Genomic DNA, 19,286 nt, shown 5'->3' on the forward strand with positions numbered 1-19,286 from the left:
AAACATACCAGCTGAGCAAAGCTAGGGTAAGCACCTTGGATGTACAGCTTTAAGACAAGGTCCCAAGTCCTCCAAGTCCTCCTGTATGGAAATGGTAGATCTGCCACGATGTGCCAGACTCCATGCTTTATGTCTGCTATCAAAGAGACACTCTCATGGCAACCCTGTGAGATAGGTTTCTTATCTTTGTGTTTGAGGTGAGAAAACTGAAGCCCAGAGAGGGCAAGTAACTTCCCTGAAGCCACACAGCTGCTAAGAGATAGAGCCTCTTGTGGGAAATCACATTCCTAGGGCAGAGCAGGGAGGAGAACTAACTCTGAGTGCCTGCTGTGTACGAGGCACCTCCACAGCTGTTCAGTCCTCTGACAACCAGTGTCCATCCCAGACCTCTAGAGACTGCTTCTTCCACCATCTCACGCCACCTCCACATGCCACCCTAAGTGTGCGTGTTCTGGCATTCCACATTTTAGAATATGTTTTATTTGATTATAAATAGGAGAATATATAATAAAGACAAGTTATGCTGAAAGTATTTATGGAAAGGAGAGACCTCTGTGGGCTGGAAGCCTTCATGGAAAAACTGGTAACTGAGCCCTTTTTTTCCCTTCCTGTCTAAATAAATGTATTTCTCCCACACAGGCAAATATTTTAAAATGTATTTCAAAAGTTAGACTTCTGGAAAAAGAAAGGAAAAGAGGGGGTGGGGTAGCTGCTCCTCTAAGAAGCCCATCGGAAAGGAGCTGCTGGGGTAGGAAAGAGGAGGACACAGGGTGAGTGAGGAAAAGCCTGTCCCTTTCCCCCACCCTGACACCTTGCCATTTTTGAAGCCTCAGTTTCTTTATCTGTAAATTGACCTAATACTTGAACCTGGGAGAGAAATGTACAGGTTCTTGGGAGGTGATTTTGAGACAAACCAGAGGTTCTTGGGATCATTATGAAGAATGAGAGAAAGGGAATTCCGAGTTTCACCAAGAGTTTAGGATTGGTCCAGCAAAGGATTTCTGGGGGTGGGCAGCGGGGTGGAGAGAGGAATGCAGCCCCTGGAATGAGGGCTGAGTGGAGGTGTGGGGCCTCTTTTGGAGAATTTTGAGCACAGAAGAGATTCTTTGCTGCGTGGGGCCTGGCCTGGGTGCTGGAGATTGTATAGCATGCTCATAATTTAAGGTGGCTCCAAAAGGGAGCAGTGACTAGTGGCTGGCACAGCAGAGCACATGACTGCATCCTCCCTAATGGGTGTTCCCCAATGACCTTGCCTGTATGGAGGTATAGGAACAGAGATGGTAACCCCAAACCCCACCCACCCAGCCAGCCCCAACACCATTGCTCCAACCTTGAGCTGGCCTTCCTGACCAGCCTTTCCTGAGTGGGCAGCTGATGGGGGAGAAGGATTTGCTCAGGACAGGATGATTCTCCCATTTCCAAAGAAGGCTCCAGTCACATGGGAGAGAGAAACCTTCCAAGTGCCTGCACCCCCAGGAAGATTCTTACCGTGGAAGCCTGGGCCTGGAGACTCCGGTCAGAGGAGGGTGGGCCTTCCAGGGCTTCCTGGCCACGGTGGTGGGTCTCTGAGTGCATTAAACACTCCTGTGGATTGGGGAGAGCAGGGAGAACTAACCCTCAGGGTCTACTGTGTACAAGGCACCTCCACAGCTGTTATCATCCTGACAGCCAGATAGGGTGGATAATCTGATCATATCATCTTTGTTTTAGAGATGATGAAGCTGAGGCTCAGAGAGGTCAAGTGACTGCCCTAGGTCACACAGCGGTATGGGAGCAGCCAGGTCAGTGAATCCATCATCTGGGCTTTGCCGGGGCCTGCACCACCACCTCGGGCAGTGCCCTCTTCAGGAGGAAGTCCTATTTTTCTGTAAGCTGCCTTCTCGTGTGGAAGCTGGGTACTCTACTACCTGGGTTCCTTGCCCTTGGGATGGCATGAATGCCAAGCGATGCAGGCAGGGCGCCCGCAGACTCAAAAGGCCAGGCCCTGCCTTCGCCAGTAGCCGAATCGCTGTGTGACTTTCGGCCGCCACCGAGTCTCTCTGGGCCTCTCTCTTTCCACCTCTTCCTGGGGAAGCCCCGGGTAAGTTTATTTATAACCTAGCCCCAGGTGCGCCGCCTCGGGAGGTGTGAGCGAGGCCTCGGCACCTTCACCTGAGAACCAGCTCCCCGGCTCTGGCCGCTGGTTGTGTAACCGGGTGTGCGGAGTAGGGGGAGCCGCGGGGCGGGGCGCTCGCGGCTATTCCGGGCGCAGCTATTTTTAGCCCCATTGATGAGGCTGCGTCGGCCGCCGCCGCCGGGATTCCGGAGACGTCAATGGGCACGCGTCACGGTCCCCGCCCCGCCCGCCGGGGGAGGCGCGCCGGGGCTGGGACAGCGCGCGGGCGGCCGCGGGCGCGGGGGCGGGGGGCGCGGCGAGGCCGGAACTGCGGGCGGGGGGCTTCCTGGGGGCGGGGGGCGCCGAGCGGCGGCGGCGCGGCTGCAAGAGCGCGAGGCGGCGGCGGCGGCGGAACTGGCGGGGTCCCAGCGCGGCGCCCGCGACCCCCGGCCTCCAGGCATGGGCGCCCCTGCGGCGCAGAGCAGCTCAGGGCCTGCTGGTGCGCGACCCCGGAAAGCAGGAGTGGAGAAGCTAGAGGAGCCCGCGGGGCCAGGTGAGGGGCTGCCGGTGTGGCGGGAGGTGGGCCCCAGAAAGGCTGGGCAATCTCGGGTCTTTAGTGGATGCCTTGGGGCGGGCTCAGGGCCACGCCGGAGTCCCGCTTGGAAACTGGGGAGTCGGGGGAGGGACTGGATTCCCAGCGGAACTTGCTGGCTCAGAGTCAGTCCCCAAGGGCGACGGCCAAGGCTTTCTCTCCCCAGCCCGCCAAGGGTGGGGTTTGGCCCACGAGGGGCGCTGGAGGTGGCCAGGCCGGAGAAATTCCTTCCATTTCCCCGCCGGCTGCGGGAACCGGTTCCAGGAGCGCGGGAGCTTCCAGGAGTCTACCAGGAGACCCAGCCGGGAGGGACGGATGCTGCGCGATGCAACCCCTTCACGGGACTGAGTCAAGAAACCAAAGCTAGGGGTCTCGTGGAATCAGGCGGAGCTGGGGATTAGGACTTGGGGCTTGTGTCTCCCAGGCGTGTTTTTTTGGTGGTTGTTTTGTTTTTTTGCCGCAACATCTTCCCTCCTTGTATTGGGAGGGGTGGGGGCGCGGTATTTCCAGACCTCCTTACCATGGTGGTCTGTGTTGAGGACAGGACACAGTTCCCTGACTTGGCTCATTCCCCTCCACAACCTACCCCCCCCCCTTTTTTTTTTTGAAATGAAGTCTCGCTCTGTTGCCCAGGCTGGAGTGCAGTGGCGTGATCTCGGCTCACTGCAACCTCCATCTCCCGGGTTCAAGTGAGTCTCCTGCCTCAGCCTCCCCAGTAGCTGGGACTACAGGCGCCCGCCACCACGCCTGGCTAATTTTTGTATTTTTAGTAGAGACAGGGTTTCACCATATTGGCTAGACTGGTCTCGAACTGCTGACCTTGTGATCCGCCCGCCTCGGCCTCCCAAAGTGCTGAGATTACAGGCGTGAGCCACCGCGCCTGGCAGGCTCATATCGTTTTTATGCCTTCGTTTTTGATAGATGACCTGGTGGATAGGGGAAACGCTACAGAGGTGGTTTACAGTGAATTGTTAATTTGGATGTGGGGCTAGTATTAGCGGCACATTGGGAAAACGCAGGCTGAGCAGAGGTCGGTTTCACAACAGTTATGCCCAGTGGGTGCTGATGGATTTGGGGGCTGTTGTCAGCCTGGCCTGGAGCCCTAGTGGTGGGGCTACAAGACTTGCTCCTAGACCTACTCCAAGTGAACGTTTAAGATCGGTGACTTGGATGAAGACTTAAAAAGGAAGTCAGCCGACTCCTTGTAGTCATGCAGAGCTGTGAGGAATGACAAGTGCACAGTATAAAATCAAGATTCTAATTGAAGGCAACTGGGCAGAAGGATGGGCTGAGATTAACAATGTGAATGTGACTGACGAGGCCTGTGCTGAGGCCTCTGCTGGACTTAAGAAAGTCAGCTGAGGAGTTCAGGCCCTGTGCCTGGCTCAAAGGCCCAGGAACCCAGGCCCTTAGCTTCTGACATGTTCCCTGGACGGAGGCTGTGGGACTGCTCTGTGCAGTGTGAAGCCTCCATCCACTACACAGGTCCAAGTGGGCGGTAGGGGGAGCAAGAATGCCTGATTCTGGACTCCTTGGTTAGGCTCCCTGGGTTCTAATCTCAGTTTTGCCAATTCCTAGCTGTGTGACCTTCGGCAAGTTGCTTAACATTTCTTTCTGGGCCTTAGTTTCCTCATTGGTAAAATGTTTATAATAATAATCCCTTCTTCATAGCATTGTGAGGCTGAAATGAGAAAATGCATGTAAAGTGCTTAATGTATCTGGCACATGTTGTTTAACAAATATTAGCGGCTGTTGTTATTGCTAATAGTAGTAATATTCCCATTTCTGGGTAGGGATATTGGCCAATGTAGAGCTTGTACTCAGGAGGCCACCAGGGCCTGTCAGGCAGAGGGCCTGTCAGTGGTGTCCTGTTGCAAGGAGCAGTTTAGTTAAGAAAAGACTAAAATACTTGCTAGGAAGGACTAGAATGAGGCTTCCTGTGGGCCAGTGCAGGGGACAGAGCAGGGATCCAGGGACTTTTAGAGTCAGGGATGTGATTCAACATAAGGAAGAACGCTCTGGCTCTTGGATCTGCCCCCAAATGGAAGGGACAGCTCTTGAGCTGGAATGCTGTCCCCACCTAGCTGACCTTCCTCCCAGCACAGCTCCAATGCAGGCATGTGCACCCCCCACCTTTCCACGCACACTTACTGAGCACCTGCCAGTGCTGAGCAGAGTTTAGAGACTGCAGATTCTGCAGTGATTCTGATGGACAGCATCCTTACATTCTGGTTGGGTAGACAGGTAATAAACCAGTGAACAGATGTGAACATTAGACCTCTGATGAATAAAAATCAGGCTAGTGTGGTGGGGTGGGGGTACAAGCTGTTCAGGGAGGTGACATGGGAATGGAAACCTGGTTGATCAGGAAGAGCCAGTTCTGGGCAGAGGGAACGGTGGATGCAGAGGCCCTGAGTGGGGAGAGAAGGCCCATGTGACGGGACCACAGCGAGTGGCTGGGAAATGAGGTTGGTGGGGAGCAGGAACTGGGGACTGAAATCTGGCCTGATGGTCCACCCCATTTTGGGGGTCACTTTCTCCGCCAAGCCCACTCAGCCTTTGGTTTGCCCTCTGCCCAGTGCAGATTGTCCTTGACCTTGGTTCATCCCTTATCAGATCCTGGGGCTCTGGGATCTTGGTGTGCTCATTCTTGGCTCTCCTGTGGTTCGGGGCACGCTGCCTAGCTTCCAGGGGGTCCTCAGTAAATGCTTGTGGTGTGACTATTGAGGGGGGCATTTTGATCTGGAGCAGGCAGGGAAACAGATACCTGCTTGAAGATGCTAAAATCATTTGTGGGCACCACCAGGTGCCAGACTCTGGCCCCTGTTCTGAGAACCAGATGGGGAAGAGCTGGGTGCTCAGGTTGGGCCTGATTATGGTAGGTGGTATTTGGCCCTCCCTACCCTTCCTTCTCAGCAGTGGGCTGGTAGGGAGAAAAGACAAGGCTGGGGGAAATTATAGACCAGTTTCCAGGGGATGGGAGGATGACACTGTCATCCTGGAAAGCAGGTGTAGTCCATGGGCTGGGGCAGATTGGAAGCCTCGTCTTGCTTTCTGTTTAGGGTTAAAGATGCTCCAGATGTTCCAGTCTGCCCTCCCTTCCCTCCTTCTCTCCTGTGGCCTTTTCCTGCTCCCCATCATACCCACAGGATCGGGAGGGAGGGGTGCTGGTAATGTCGTAAGGGGAGAGCCTGGGTACTGTGGGCCAGAGGTCCTCCCCTTGGCCTGTAGACCTTGGGCAGAGGTCAGGAGGACGAGGAAGCCCATTGCCCACCCTCTGGGGTCCTCCTCCTCTTTGTCCCTCCTAGCTCCCATCATCTCCTTCTCTTTTCCCAGACCTCATCGGTCTTAAGGGCAGTCCAATAGCCAGTGAAGGCCTGGTCCTGCCCTCACTCTGGAGCGTAGTCGAGAGGAGAGAGCACTGGAGTGGGTGGAGGAAGAGAAGGAGAGATGTGGGTCAAGGTACTCTAGCTGAACGGGGTTAGGGGAGAGCTGAAGAGGCTGGGGTGTGGGGTGAGGCACATAGTTGGCTTCCACCCTGGAAGGAGAGGCCAGGTGCCCAGGGTGCCTTGGACTAGGAACCAGGGTCTGTGGCTAGCTTTTATGTGTGTGTCCTCATTGAACTTCTCCTAATAATGACATGTAGCAGATATGTGTATCTAGCACTGTCCTAAGTCTTTTACACATTAACTTTTTTTAGCTGGGCGCAGTGGCTCACGCCTGTAATCCCAGCACTTTGGGAGGCCGAGGTGGGCAGATCACGAGGTCAGGAGATTGAGACCATCCTGGCTAATACGGTGAAACCCCATCTCTACTAAAAATACAAAAAATTAGCCGGGCGAGGTGGCGGGCGCCTGTAGTCCCAGCTACTCGGAGGCTGAGGCAGGAGAATGGTGTGAACCCGGGAGGCGGAGCTTGCAGTGAGCCAAGATGGTGCCACCGCACTCCAGCCTGGGCGACAAAGCGAGACTCCGTCTCAAAAAAAAAAAAAAAAAACTGTTTTAAAAGCCTGCTGATAACCCTGTGATTGTTAATTTTAGAGATGTCATCATTTTTACAGATGAGGAGCATGAGGTACAAAGAGATTATGTAATTTGCCCAAGGTGATAAGCAGTGGAACTAGGATTTGAACCCAGACAGTCTGGGATCCCACATCCACTCTACTCTGAGTGGAACCCTTGCCTTTTGGGGGCCTCTGAGGCTTTAGGGGCCAAACTAGAGCCTCTTAAGGAGAGAGGGGTATTCCGCTCTATCCTCACAATAGCTCCCTTCCTGTGCCTGCAACATGCCCACTTTTGTGCACGTCAGAGAAGGGTATGAGGTGGAGGGACTAGATGCTGATGTGTTTATATGGCTCTGAAATGCCCCAGATGCTGTCAGCAGCTCCTGGCCACACCCTACACCCCTGGAAGCAGATTGCCTGGGGCTTGGGCCCCCAGGCTCTGATGCCTAACCCAGGGAGGTCCTTGGGATGGCTTGTCCCCCTCTTGCGGCCTGGATCCTGCCACTGCTCCCATTCCTGTGTGTCCTGGCCATGCTATCTCCAGGGAATGTGCTTGCTGGCTGGTTTCTCTTCACTCACATCGACTCTCCCTCTGTAGGCCTCCACCATGGACAGAGGCCAGGCCCTGCCCCTCCCAGGCAGCCTGGTGCCTTCTCCTGGGCCCTGACGGCTGACAGGATAATGTGGTTGGCCAAGGCCTGTTTGTCCATCCAGAGTGGTAAGTGTTCTGTTATTGTCCTTTGTACACCCCTCCAGCAGGTGGGGTTGGGGGGCAGAGGTGGGGGTGGAGCTGCCCAAAGCGGATGTGGTTAGGGGGATGGAGGGGAAACCCCGCGGAGGTGGCAGCCGAGGTGCTGTTCAGTGTGGGGGATCTGATTTCTTCAGAGGTGGGGGTAATGTGGGTGTGGGGACTGGGGAAGCCTTATTTTCTTGGCAGGATAGGCTGGAGGGCTCTGGGCCCAGGTGACATGGGCTGGTAGGAATAGGGGATGACAGCTGCTCCCAAGGCAGCATGTGCCTGGTTCCAGGAAGCAGATAGGGTGGAATAGGGTATCTGGGGACTGGGCTGGGAGCATCATGGAGCAGACGTGGCAGTGGGGAACTGGCCTGTCTCCCGGGTGTAGACACTTCTCCAGGTGAGTGCATGAAGGGAAGGCCGGGACCTCCACTCCCTCATGGAAAGCACGGTGCCTGCCCCTCCTTACTGCGGCAGGCCTGAGGGCCTATGGAGTCTGTGGTGTAGGGGGTGGCCTCTGAATGGGAAGGCAGGGACAGCCCTTCCACTACTTGTGATCTAGCACATCTCCTCCACTTACAGAAGAGGAGACTGAGGTACAGAAGGGAGAAATGACTTTTCCAGGGGTCCTGCAGTAAGGATGTGTAGAGCCAAGCCCAGAACCATGCCTCCTGGGTAGCTGGCAAGCACTGGCACCTGGTCTGATGGTGGAGGACATAACTTCCTTGACTGAGGGTGCTTCCAGAGAAGGCCCACACTGATCTGGGACTGAGAGGTGGACGACGGGAATGGGATTTCCAGCAGGCCTTTCCTGGGGACATGAGATGGGGCCAAGGGCACTGTAGTCCTGGTTCTGTGCTTAAAGGAGCTGGAGCTCTGCCTTACACCCCAGACAGACAGGGGCCATGAGATTCCCTTCCTCCTTCCCTGGAAGAGGGCCATCTCTGAGCAGCAGCCCTCCCAGGCCTTGAGAGATCCCGGATGAAGCAGGCGCTGGCTCAATATCTCCCTCAGCTTCCCAAACACTGTTGCCTCAGAGGGGGTCAGCGTTCAGGGTGCAGAGAGCCTTGGAGAGGTGGCTGGGGTGGGGAGGATGGGATGTCTGGTCCCAGCCTGGAGGGAAGGGGGAAGCCCTGGGAAGCAGGGCCTCCTGTTCTAGGGGTGGGGCTGGGTGTGCGCCTGGCCTCCCAATGGCAGCAGGCGCTGTACCACCAACCTCGGGCCGAAGACAGGGAGAGGAATTACTGTAAGAGGCAGGTGTTCTCTGGTCAGCTGGAGATCTGGACTTGGGAGGCACGTGAATGTAGATGACAGCAGTGGCCAGGTGTCCCTCCCTCAACTTGGCCCCCACATCCACCCCCAGTCCAGACCCAGCTTCCTAAGCACCCAGCTCTCCCTCTGGGTACACAGCAGCCTTGGTGGGCAGAATTCCTTGTGTTTACCTCGTCGTCTGGGTGATGGTGGTGAGTGGGTGGAACTCCCATGCCAGATACACTGCCAAGGCCACCCTGAGGGGCTGCCAACCGGGGCCCCATGAGTGCTAGAGCTGCTGGTCTTGTGACGTGGGCACCTGTCTGCCAGGCCCGGGCACGGGCCCAGGGTCACGCTCATGCCGGGGCTCCCGTCAGCTGACTATTTTGGGCTCTTGCTGACCTGGGCCAAAGTCAGGCCCAGCCAAGAGGGCCCAAAGTGGCTCCCCCCATCCCCAGAGGCCGGCTCTGGTTTCTGCTATATAAACAGAGGAGGACACGCCGGCTTGGAGGCAGCACCACATCCAGAGCCTGCTCAGCTGCTGCCCGGCCTCGGCTGCGAGGATAGGCTGGCTGGGCAGCACGTCTCTCCCCACAGGGCTCCCTGAGGCTGCCAGAAAGAGCCCCCAACCAATCTTGGGATTCTCCCTTCGTGCGGTTGTCCAGGACCTTTGTCCAGGGTCAAAGCAGATCGTGAGGAGGAAGCTGGTGAGTCTTGGGACGGGGACATTGAGGAATGGGAGCTGGGCTGTTTGGATTTTTTCCCATTGCGACTGTCATGCCAAACCCTTTGGCCTTGGGCTGCGGGGAGGAAGCAAGGGTGGCCAACAGTTGGAGGCATGAGTGTGCAGCTTGACCACAGCTGGATGACGATAGTTGGACTTGTGAACGCTGTGACTGAGAACTGGGAGAGGTGGACAGAGACAGGTGATGCGGTCTAGCTCCTTCCTCAGAGCTTCCCCACAGGGTCCGTCTTCCTCTCCTGTCTGCCCCATCTGGATGAGGCACTGGTCACTGCGGCAAGTTTGGTGTCCATTGGGGTATCTCAGGATTGGCTTCTGAGTGGGGGCCCCTGAGCCCCCACTAGTTGGGACTGAGTGGCTGGGCCAGGGGCTTGGTGCCCTGCTGAGCCCTCAGCCCCTGGCCTGTCCCCCTTGCCGGGCCCTTGCCGGGCCTCCCAGCTGCTTTGGGTGCCTGAGAAGCAGAGCTGGAGAGAGGTCTGGCAAGTCTGCCAACCAGCTTGCCACAAACACGCTCCGGGACCTGGGCCAGGGACTCTGGCCCAGCATGGAACAGGCAGCAGCTCCTTACGTGGGAGGCTCCTGTGCTCTCCTTCCCAGTTCTCAAAAAAAATTTTTCCCCTTTCTGAACGTGAGTCTCTAAACGAATCCAGAGCCTGTGACTAAAAATACTTTAACAATAGGAAAGTGCATCAGTCTTTCCGGCTGGGACTCGTTATCAGAGGGTTTTTATTTTGGAATTTGAAATTCTGCCCGCATGGGCTGGGTGGAGACCTTGGACAGAGGCAAGGGAATTTGGTGGGTGTTGATGTTCTGCAAGGTGGTGGGAGACCCTCCAAGGTGAGAGGAGAAGAGAGCTGGCCAGGAGCTGAACAGACTGAGGGGGAAACCGAGGGAGGTTCAAGGCGTGGGCCAACCTTTCCCAAAGGAACTCCGTGATCTTGTCAGTGTTTTCCAGCCCCGTCTGGCTGTTGTTCCTGAAGCCTGATCTTAATTCTTTTGTGCTGTATGTTAATTTCTTCTGGCCTGAGAGGGAGGGAGGAAGGGGTAGAGAAATCACTGGACTGAAGATAGCCTCTGTGGCCATACCCTGACCTCCTTAATTAACTGGCTCTCTCCAGAGTATTAATTGACCACTTGCTGCATACAGAGTCTGGAATTCTCCCAGTGCCGGGTAGAGCCACATCGCTGGGCACACTCTCATTTCCTCTCACTCAGCCCAGGAATGGGAGAAGTAGAGATGGGGTTACTGTTTGTAGTTCCTGGAGCAGGAGGGCTGCTGGCTCCCCCGTCCAGCTGAGGACCTTGCTATCTCCTGCCCCTGCCAGTCCCAGGATTCTGCTGCAGGCCGCTGTGGTTGTCCCACTGCAGACACGAGTTCCACAGGGCCGAGTGCGGGACTTGAGTATGCGTGGATTTTGGTATATGTCGGGGTCCTGGAACCCACCCCCCTGTAGCACTTCCCTGTGACTTGGAGGTACTGCCTGCCTCCCGACTTCCACCCTCACTTGCCATTACAAGTTTCCCACGACAGTGGGGGAGCCCAGGCCCCAGGCAGTGCTACATTTGGATGTTGAACCTCTCCCTCCATTGTGAACTGAATTCTACCAGCACTGGGACTGGTGATGTCTGCATTAGGCAGATGAGGAAGCAGTCTTGGAGAGGACAAGGGACTGGCCTCAGGTCACACATCAGGCTTGCTAGCTCCTGGACAAAGATGCCTCTGAAAGCTCTTCCATCTTTGGCCCCTGCTGAGAGCTGAGGGGAGGGGTGCAGGCCTGCCTGGGTCCCTGGGAGGCTGGTTTTGGGGAGATAATGATACATGTGCTCATGGTAGGGCTTGGGCAAGGGCCAGGAGAGCAGAGCCAGGGGTCTGGGCCTTACCCTTCCCCCCTGGTTCCCAGAGCTGCCCATGGGAAGCCCCCGGGGCAGTAGGCAGTGCTTCCCTGCCCACAGTGCAAATCCCCCTACCCACTGCCAGAGCAGGAAGAGGAAGTGGCCAGGTCAGGGCTGGCGATAGACCCTGGGGCCGAGGGGAAGCTCCCAGGGCCACTTCTGAGCTGGAGAAGGCGAAGCTCCTTTTGCCCACCCCAGGGGAAGGGTGTGGAGGCCCATGGGTGGGGACAGTCTCAGTGAAAGTAGGGCAAGTTCCTGACCTCTACTTAGTAGGGGCGGGGCCCAGCCCAAGGTGGAGGAGTAGCGTGGGAAAAGGGCTGTGTAATTCCACTTCCTTCATCTCCTGTTTACCCATCTCTACCCCCACCCTCTGGGCTGGGGAATGGTGATGGACATTGGCTGCTCATCTGGGGCCTGCCCTGGGCTACTTACCACTGAGGATGTATAAAGGATCTTCCCAGCATGGGGTAGCAGACAGTGCCCTTGTCCTCATGGTGTTCACATCTGGTGGGTGAGAGATGGGTCTAAGTACATGATAAATCCCTGGGCCCCATAAAATTTGACTAGGAGGGGTAAGGGCCTGGTGAACTGCTCAGAAAATAAACTGTGTTGTCAGCAGGAGGACCCCTTTCTACTATGAGATGCTGCATTCCCTGCTAACCGTACTTGTACTCTATCTATTGATAGAAATAATACATAATAAGAAACAGCCACTGTGGTTTCAGAAGCACACACTTGAAAGAATTGTTCTCAATAAATTCCATCTGCATCTGGATCCATATGAAGAAATATGTCTCTCTCATTCAGGCGTGGCTATTTAAAAATAAAATTTGGGCAGGGCGCGGTGGCTCACGCCTGTAATCCCAGCACTTTGGGAGGCCAAGGCGGGCAGATCACAAGGTCAGGAGATCGAGACCATCCTGGCTAACACCGTGAAACCCCGTCTCTACGAAAAATGCAAAAAATTAACTGGGCGTGGCGGCAGGCACATGTAGTCCCAGCTACTCGGGAGACTGAGGCAGGAGAATGGCGTGAACCCGGGAGGTGGAGCTTGCAGTGAGCCGAGATCACACCACTGCACTCCAGCCTGGGTGACAGATACCATCTCAAAAACAAACAAAAAACTTTGGGGGGAATATAAATAATACAGAAAAGTGCACACATCATAGATGTACAATTTTTTTTTTTTTTTTTTGAGACAAGGTCTCACTCTGTTGCCCAGACTGGAGTATAATGGCATGATTATGGCTCATTGCAGCCTCAGACTTCTGGGCTCAAGCAATCTTCCCACCTCAGTCTCCCAAGTAGCTGGGACTACAAGTGTGCACCACCACATCCTGGCTAATTTTTAAAATTTTATTGTAAGGAACGGGTCTCACTGTGTTGCTCAGCCTGGTTTCAAACTCTGGGCTCAAGCAGTCCTCTAGCCTCGGCCTCCCAAAGTGCTGGGATTTCAGGCATGAGCCACAGTGCCTGGAGTACAGTCTTTTTTTTTTTTTTTTTTTTTTTTGAGACAGAATCTCACTGTGTCGCCCAGGCTGGACTGCAGTGGCGCGATCTCGGCTCACTGCAAACTCCGCCTCCCAAGTTCACGCCATTCTCCCGCCTCAGCCTCCGAGTAGCTGGGACTACAGGCGCCCGCCACCACGCCCGGCTAGTTTTTTGTATTTTTAGTAGAGACGGGGTTTCACCATGTAAGCCAGGATGGTCTCGATCTCCTGACCTCGTGATCCACCCGCCTCGGCCTCCCAAAGTGCTGGGATTACAGGCTTGAGCCACTGCGCCCAGCCTTCAGTACAGTCTTAAGAGTATAGGTTGGCCAGGCGTGGTGGCTCGTAATCCCAGCACTTTGGGAGGCCAAGGCAGGTAAATCACGAGGTCAGGAGTTCAAGACCAGCCCGGCCAACATGGTGAAACCCCGTCTCTACTAAAAATACAAAAATTAGCTGGGCGTGTTGGCGGGCACCTGTAATCCCAGCTACTCGGGAGGCTGAGGCAGAGAATTGCTTGAACGCAGGAGGCAGAGGTTGGAGTGAGCTGAGATTGTGCCATTGCACTCCAGCCTGGGTGACAGAGCAAGACTCTGTCTCAAAAAAAAAAAAAAAGTACAATTTGATGACTTTTCCAGAGTGAACATGCTTGGGTGATTACCGTCCAGATGGGGAACTAGAATGTGTCCATTTCCACAAAGGCCCCCATTGTAGGCACCTCCATTTTCAGTTTATAGGTTGTGTGTGTACCTGGTTTTGTGGTTCACTTACAAGACTCAAGGCCCATGGGGCCAGAAGCCACAGCCTCTGGAGGTGAGAGTCTAGGGCCAATGGGTCCTGCACAAAACTGGGAGTTAGGGGACCTGAGTTTCAATCCTGCCCCTGAGCCTCTGTTTTTGTCTTTACACAATGCAGATTGTAATTCCAAACCTGGAAGGGTTGGGGAGAGGGTTAAATGGAAGAATCCATGTGAAGTGCCCTGGCCAAGGTCTGACCCACTCCCAGTGAGAAGGAGCTTATTATAAATGAGTTAGTTGGATATAGTGACTTAGGAAAAAAAAAAAGAGTTGGGCTGGTCCAGACTCTAAGCTGAGGTCTTGGAGGATCAGCAGGATTATAATAGAAAGGAGGAAGGGAAACAGTGTGCCCAGTGGGTCAAACAGTATGTGCAAAGTGGGTGATGGGAAGGTTTAGCTCAAGGTCCTTATATGGGGTCGGTGGGGAACTGGGGTGATGAGGGCAGATGGATAGGCTGGGCTGTGGTGCGGGGGCCTGACTACTGGGTGGGGCTGTCTCTTGTTTCCAGCATGACATCTTCTCTACCTACCCTTCTGTGTTGTCATGGCCTTGCCTTACCTTCAGGTCCCTGTCTCTAGTTTTGGATACCTCTCTCATTATTACCTGTTCCCTCCTACCCCATCTCCCTGACAATTAGCTGTTCACTCTGACCTTGTTCTTGAAGGTTGACTTGGGGGGGTGTCTGCTGGGAGTCTCTGGCCAGTCTGGGACCAGCATTTGCTTTAGGCCTCCCAAAGTCCACATCAATTGTGCCTTTCTCCAAAGTTCCACTAGCTGGACTCCACTCTCTCAGAGGCCCAGGCCATCCTCCCTGGAGGGCCCACAAGGCCTGGGATCCCCAAGCCCCTTTCACCTCTCTCACCTTTATCTTAGGCTAGGTGCTCCACATGGGAACCTGCATCGGTGGCCCCAGCTGTGTTTCCACAGAGGGACTTTGCCTTTTTCTCCTTATTTACTTATTTTCAGAATGTGGTGTGTTGAGCACCCCCACCATTCCCCACCCCTGCAAGCATGGCCAGGTGGCAGCTGTAGTTTCTTATCCTCCTCCAGGCTTTGGGGCAGCAGGACTGCAGCCTTCATGACCTGCAGCGGCTTGGGGAGGTGGGGCCTGGGCTGCAGGCCCAGATCTGGAGGCTAGATGCTGAGATTCAGACCAGGGACCGGGACAGCTCCTCACCATACTCAGTTTTCCTTAGGCTTATGGGTGGGCCTACCTCACGGGATGGTCTGTGCCACTTTTTACAAATGCCAAGTTGTTAGGAGGAGAGGAGGGTGCCTGAGCTTGAGGCTGGTTCAACTCTCAAAGAGCTAGCAAGGCTGGGTGGGGGGTGGTGGCTCACGCCTGTAATCCCAGCACTTTGGGAGGCTGAGGCAGGCGGATCACGAGGTCAGGAGATTGAGACCATCCTGGTTAACACAGTGAAACACCGTCTCTATTAAAAATACAAAAAATTAGCTGGGCTTGGTCGGGGGCGGGCACCTGTAGTCCTAGCTACTCGGGAGGCTGAGGCAGGAGAATGGCAGGAACCCGGGAGGCGGAGCTCGCAGTGAGCCAAGATCGCGCCACTGCACTCCAGCTTGGGCAGCAGAGGGAGACTCCATCTCAAAAAAACAAAACAAAACAAAACAAGAGCTAGCAAGGGTGGAGATTGAGCACAGACTGGTCAAGCCATAGACAACACACCTGTTCTTGCTGGTTAGCAGAAAGAACATTGGCTTGACTGATTATCTTTTGCTACCTATTAAAATTGGTTTTATTTTGGCCAGGCGCAGTGGCTCATGCCTGTAATCCCAGCACTTTGTGAGGCCGAGGCAGGCGGATCACGAGGTCAGATCAAGACCATCCTGGCTAACACAGTGAAACCCCATCTCTACTAAAAATACAAAAAAATTAGCCGGCATGGTGGCGGGCACCTGTAGTCCTAGCTACTTGGGAGGCTGAGGCAGAAGAATGGTGTGAACCCGGGAGGCAGAGCTTGCAGTGAACTGAGATTGTGCCACTGCACTCCAACCTGGGCGACAGAGCGAGACTCTGTCTCAAAAAAAAAAGTTAGTTTTATTTTCTAGGGAAGGCCCTGCTGGGGTGGAGGGAGACATCCTGGGGCAAAGCAGGTGCTAGGTGAGGAAGCCAGCCTGTGACACAGCTGGGATCGGTTCCACCCAGCAAGATGCTGTGTGCTCCTGAGCAAGGTGCAGCTCCTCTTGGAACCCTTGTCTCCTAATCTGCAAAATGGGAGGACTTGAATTCTATACGTGGTTTTAAACCTTTTTTTTTTTTTTTTTTTAAAGCTGTGGAGTCATTTTCCACAAAAGGATTCTGTAAAATCCAAGCAAAATCTTATGGAAAAGCCTAAGAGAAAGAAAAGCAAAACTTTGGCTGAAATGAGGTAGGGATCCTGGATGGGTCCAATTGGCAGCATCCTGCCCACACTTCACGCTCAACCAGTGGCCTTGAAGGAAGATGGTTTGGGGCAACCCAGAGCTCTCTGCAGACACATTCACGTTGAGACTGTATGCTGGGATGGAGGGTTCTGGCAGGTTCTGACCAGATCACTGGCCATCAGCATTACAGTCACCCCTCAGTATATGAAGGGAGTTGGCTCCAGGACCCCAACTTGTACTGTGAATACTCAAGTCCCACTGTTGGCCCTGTGGAACCTGCAGATACTAAAAGTCGGCCCTCTGTATATGTGGGTTTTTGGATCCATGTTGGATTGAAAAAATCCCCAAATCCCCATATAAGTGGACCTACACAATTCAAACGTGTTGTTCAAGGGTCAACTGTATGAAGACTGCTCCATCTGTGGTGGACAGTGAGGCTTTAGAAAGAGAAGATAGGCAGGCTACTGGATAGTCTTCATGGGTGTGGGCAAGGAGTGGTCACTGCGCGCAGGCAGTTGGTCTGTGGGACCAGTGAGGCATGGGCTGTGGCTGGCAGTAGGAAAGTGGGAGAGGCTGAGTGCAGTGGCTTATGCCTGTAATCCCAGCACTTTGGGAAGCCAAGGCAAGAGGCTTGAGCCTGGGAGGTCGAGGCTGCAGTAAGCCATAATCGTGCCACTGCACTCCAGGCTGGGCGACAGAACAAGACCTTATCTCAAAAACAACAAAACAAAAATGGGGAGAGGAAAGGACCCAAGAGATGTTCCAAAAAAGAATTTCAGGAAACAATGAAGAGTTGCAAATGGGGCATCAGGAGCAGAGATTAGGTGGCAGGCAGGGGGTGCAGAAATGACAGGCTCTGTCTGGAACAGCTTAATTTTGAGGTGCTTGTGGGACCTTTGAGTGGGCAGAAGCGGGGGCTGGAGACGAGGGTGTGGGAAACCTGTGATGGGGGTTGAGGGCGGAAATCAGGAGCAGGCAGAGCCTCCGGGGCAGAGGAAGTCCTATGGGGTGACCAGATGAGGTGAGAACAGGGTGGGTGGGTGCAGGCTCAGTGGAAGCAGAAACTCATGGATATTGACTTACATGGGAAGAAGGGGAATGGTTGGGGGTCGCAGTGGGGTGGCAGGGCTCTCTTTTCCTTGTGGGTTTTTTTTTTTTTTTTTTGAGACGGAGTCTCGCTCTGTCGCCCAGGCTGGAGTGCAGTGGCCGGATCTCAGCTCACTGCAAGCTCCGCCCCCCGGGTTTACGCCATTCTCCTGCCTCAGCCTCCCGAGTAGCTGGGACTACAGGCGCCCGCCACCTTGCCCGGCTAGTTTTTTGTATTTTTTAGTAGAGGCGGGGTTTCACTGTGTTAGCCAGGATGGTCTCGATCTCCTGACCTCGTGATCCGCCCGTCTCGGCCTCCCAAAGTGCTGGGATTACAGGCTTGAGCCACCGCGCCCGGCCCTTTGTGGGTTTTTTTTTTTTGTTTTTTTTTTTTTTTTTATTCCCTTCCCTCTCTTACCTTGCCATGAGGGCTCCCCAGGCTCAGGAGAGATCAGGGTGGACGGGTGACGGCCAAACCAGGGAAAGCTCCAGGTGACTGAAGCCTGGTCTGTGCCCAGCAGGGCCCTGGCGGGCTGTTCCGCACTCCACCGGGCAGGTGATGACTGGTCAGAGCTGCCGGTGCTCTCTGATGTGGACAGGGGGAGGGGGATTGATAAGAGGCGTGGAGAGATCCCTAGAGATGCAGTCTGTGGCCCTGGGTTCCACCCGTGTGCCACCACTTGGCTGTGTGACCTTCAGCAAGTGCCATTATTTCTCTGAGCCTGTTTATTTATAAAATGGGGAAGAGTTCGCACAAGTTTGAAAAGATTTCTCAGGCTCCACCCGGTTCTGAAATTCGGTAATTTCCCAAGTAGGGTGCACTCCCCCTGTAAGGGGCTGGGGAAGGGACGGTGCGAAACCAAGTTCAGCTTGTGGAGTGGAGCCGGAGCTGTTGGCCCGAGCTTGGGCCTGGCCAACCAGTGCCCTCCGGAAGGTCCTGTGTAGGGAGACTGCCTGGGGGGACTAAGAGGGGGCTCTGACGTCTCAGGGGCAGCCTCTCAGCCTGAGATCCTGCTGGGGAAGCCGCGTCCTGTGCACTAGCTGCGCCTAGGGCTGAGGTGAGGGCGCAGACTCCCCAGGGTGTGTCCAAGTTGCCTGTCCCAGCCCACGGCCTGTCCTGACCAGCAGCGGCAGCAGCGACACCCTAGGGCTCCAGAAAGGTGCAAAGGCGGGGCTGGGCTCGGAGGGAGCCAGAGGGACCGGGCGCGGTTGGCTCCCAGGAGCAGCTGGAGGGTGAGGAGATCCTCGTCCGGGGAAGCCCCAGGGCCGCGTCTCTACAGCGCCCCTCGGCGCTGGCCCTCCCGCTGGTTATTTTGGACCTGGGGGCCCCCAGCTGGGACCCGGGTCCGGTGCGGGGAGCCTAGTGGGCCTAGGAGTTGCTATTTTTAGCGGGCGCGGCGGGCGCGAGGAGCCTATTTATAGATCAAACAATCCGCGCTCCCTGCGTCAATGGAACCCCGCGTGCGTCACGCGCGCAGACATTCCAGGCCCCCCCTCCTCGCCCCGCCCCCTCGGGCTCCCCGGGCCGCGCCTCCCCCTGGCCGCCTCCCGCCGGAACCGCACCGCCCCCCGCGCCCTTGTATGGCCAAAGCTCGCCGGGCGGCCTGCGTCAGTGGCGCCCCCGCCCCTCCCCGTGCGTCACGGAGCGCTTAAGAGGAGGGTCGGGCTCGCCCGGGGAGTCCCAGTGGCTGAGGCTGCGAAAGTTGGGGGAGTGCACAGAAGAACTTCGGGAGCGCACACGGGACCAGGGACCAGGCTGCGACTCGGGGCGCCGGTCCGGGCAGGGGCAGCGGGAGCCGGCCGGGTAGGTTCCCTTCGGGGAATGTGCATCTGTTTTTAGGGGTGGTGCATGAGGGAGATGGGTGTACACGCGGGCAGAAAGGATGTTGTAGGGCCAGCATGCAGGAGGGCGGGTGTAGTGTGCAGCTGTAGTGCAACGGGATAAGAACCCAGGTCAAACTGGAAACTACGAGGTGCGGAGTAGGAGGTAGGGGAGGTTGACTACCTGCAAGGTGGAAGCCACAGGGAGTTGGGGTTGGCGCCGGGAGTAGGGACTTGTCCAGCAGGCGGCTGGCCTTAGTTCAGTCTCCTAGGGTGCCCAACTGGGCGCACGGTGCTCTGAACTTGGGTGGGTGTGGATGGGGATCACAACACCGTGGGGGAACAGGTACACAGAGCTTTGGTGCTGCTGGGGATCCATACGACTCCAACTGGGATT

General features: G+C 55.5%; 1 protein-coding gene and 1 long non-coding RNA gene across 8 annotated transcripts in view; one reads left to right on the forward strand and one right to left on the reverse strand.

The window, feature by feature from the left end:
- The window catches only part of NR4A1 (nuclear receptor subfamily 4 group A member 1), a 41,124-nt gene that overhangs the window by 14,104 nt on the left and 7,734 nt on the right, over positions 1–19,286 (forward strand). For 2 of the 7 annotated variants that reach the window (XM_077954297.1, XM_002798588.4), the window contains exon 1: positions 18,746–18,872. Coding sequence is in view for 2 of the 7 variants with exons in the window: in XM_028829501.2 (XP_028685334.2) it covers positions 2,555–2,648; positions 7,289–7,408 (214 nt within the window). In the remaining 5 variants the exon portion in view is untranslated. Of the gene's footprint in view, positions 1–2,460; positions 2,649–7,288; positions 7,409–7,595; positions 9,385–18,745; positions 18,873–19,286 lie in introns of those variants that run through there. The other 5 variants (XM_077954295.1, XM_077954296.1, XM_028829501.2 and 2 more) reach the window with 5 other exon arrangements.
- Positions 10,129–18,882, reverse strand: LOC114670851 (uncharacterized). Its single transcript, XR_003720628.2, has 3 exons — positions 17,487–18,882; positions 11,745–11,816; positions 10,129–10,442 (listed from the first exon to the last, which is right to left on the reverse strand). It is a non-coding gene; the product is annotated as an uncharacterized LOC114670851 (long non-coding RNA).

This window comes from Macaca mulatta, chromosome 11 (assembly GCF_049350105.2).
Source record: "Macaca mulatta isolate MMU2019108-1 chromosome 11, T2T-MMU8v2.0, whole genome shotgun sequence".
Taxonomy (NCBI): domain Eukaryota; kingdom Metazoa; phylum Chordata; class Mammalia; order Primates; family Cercopithecidae; genus Macaca; species Macaca mulatta.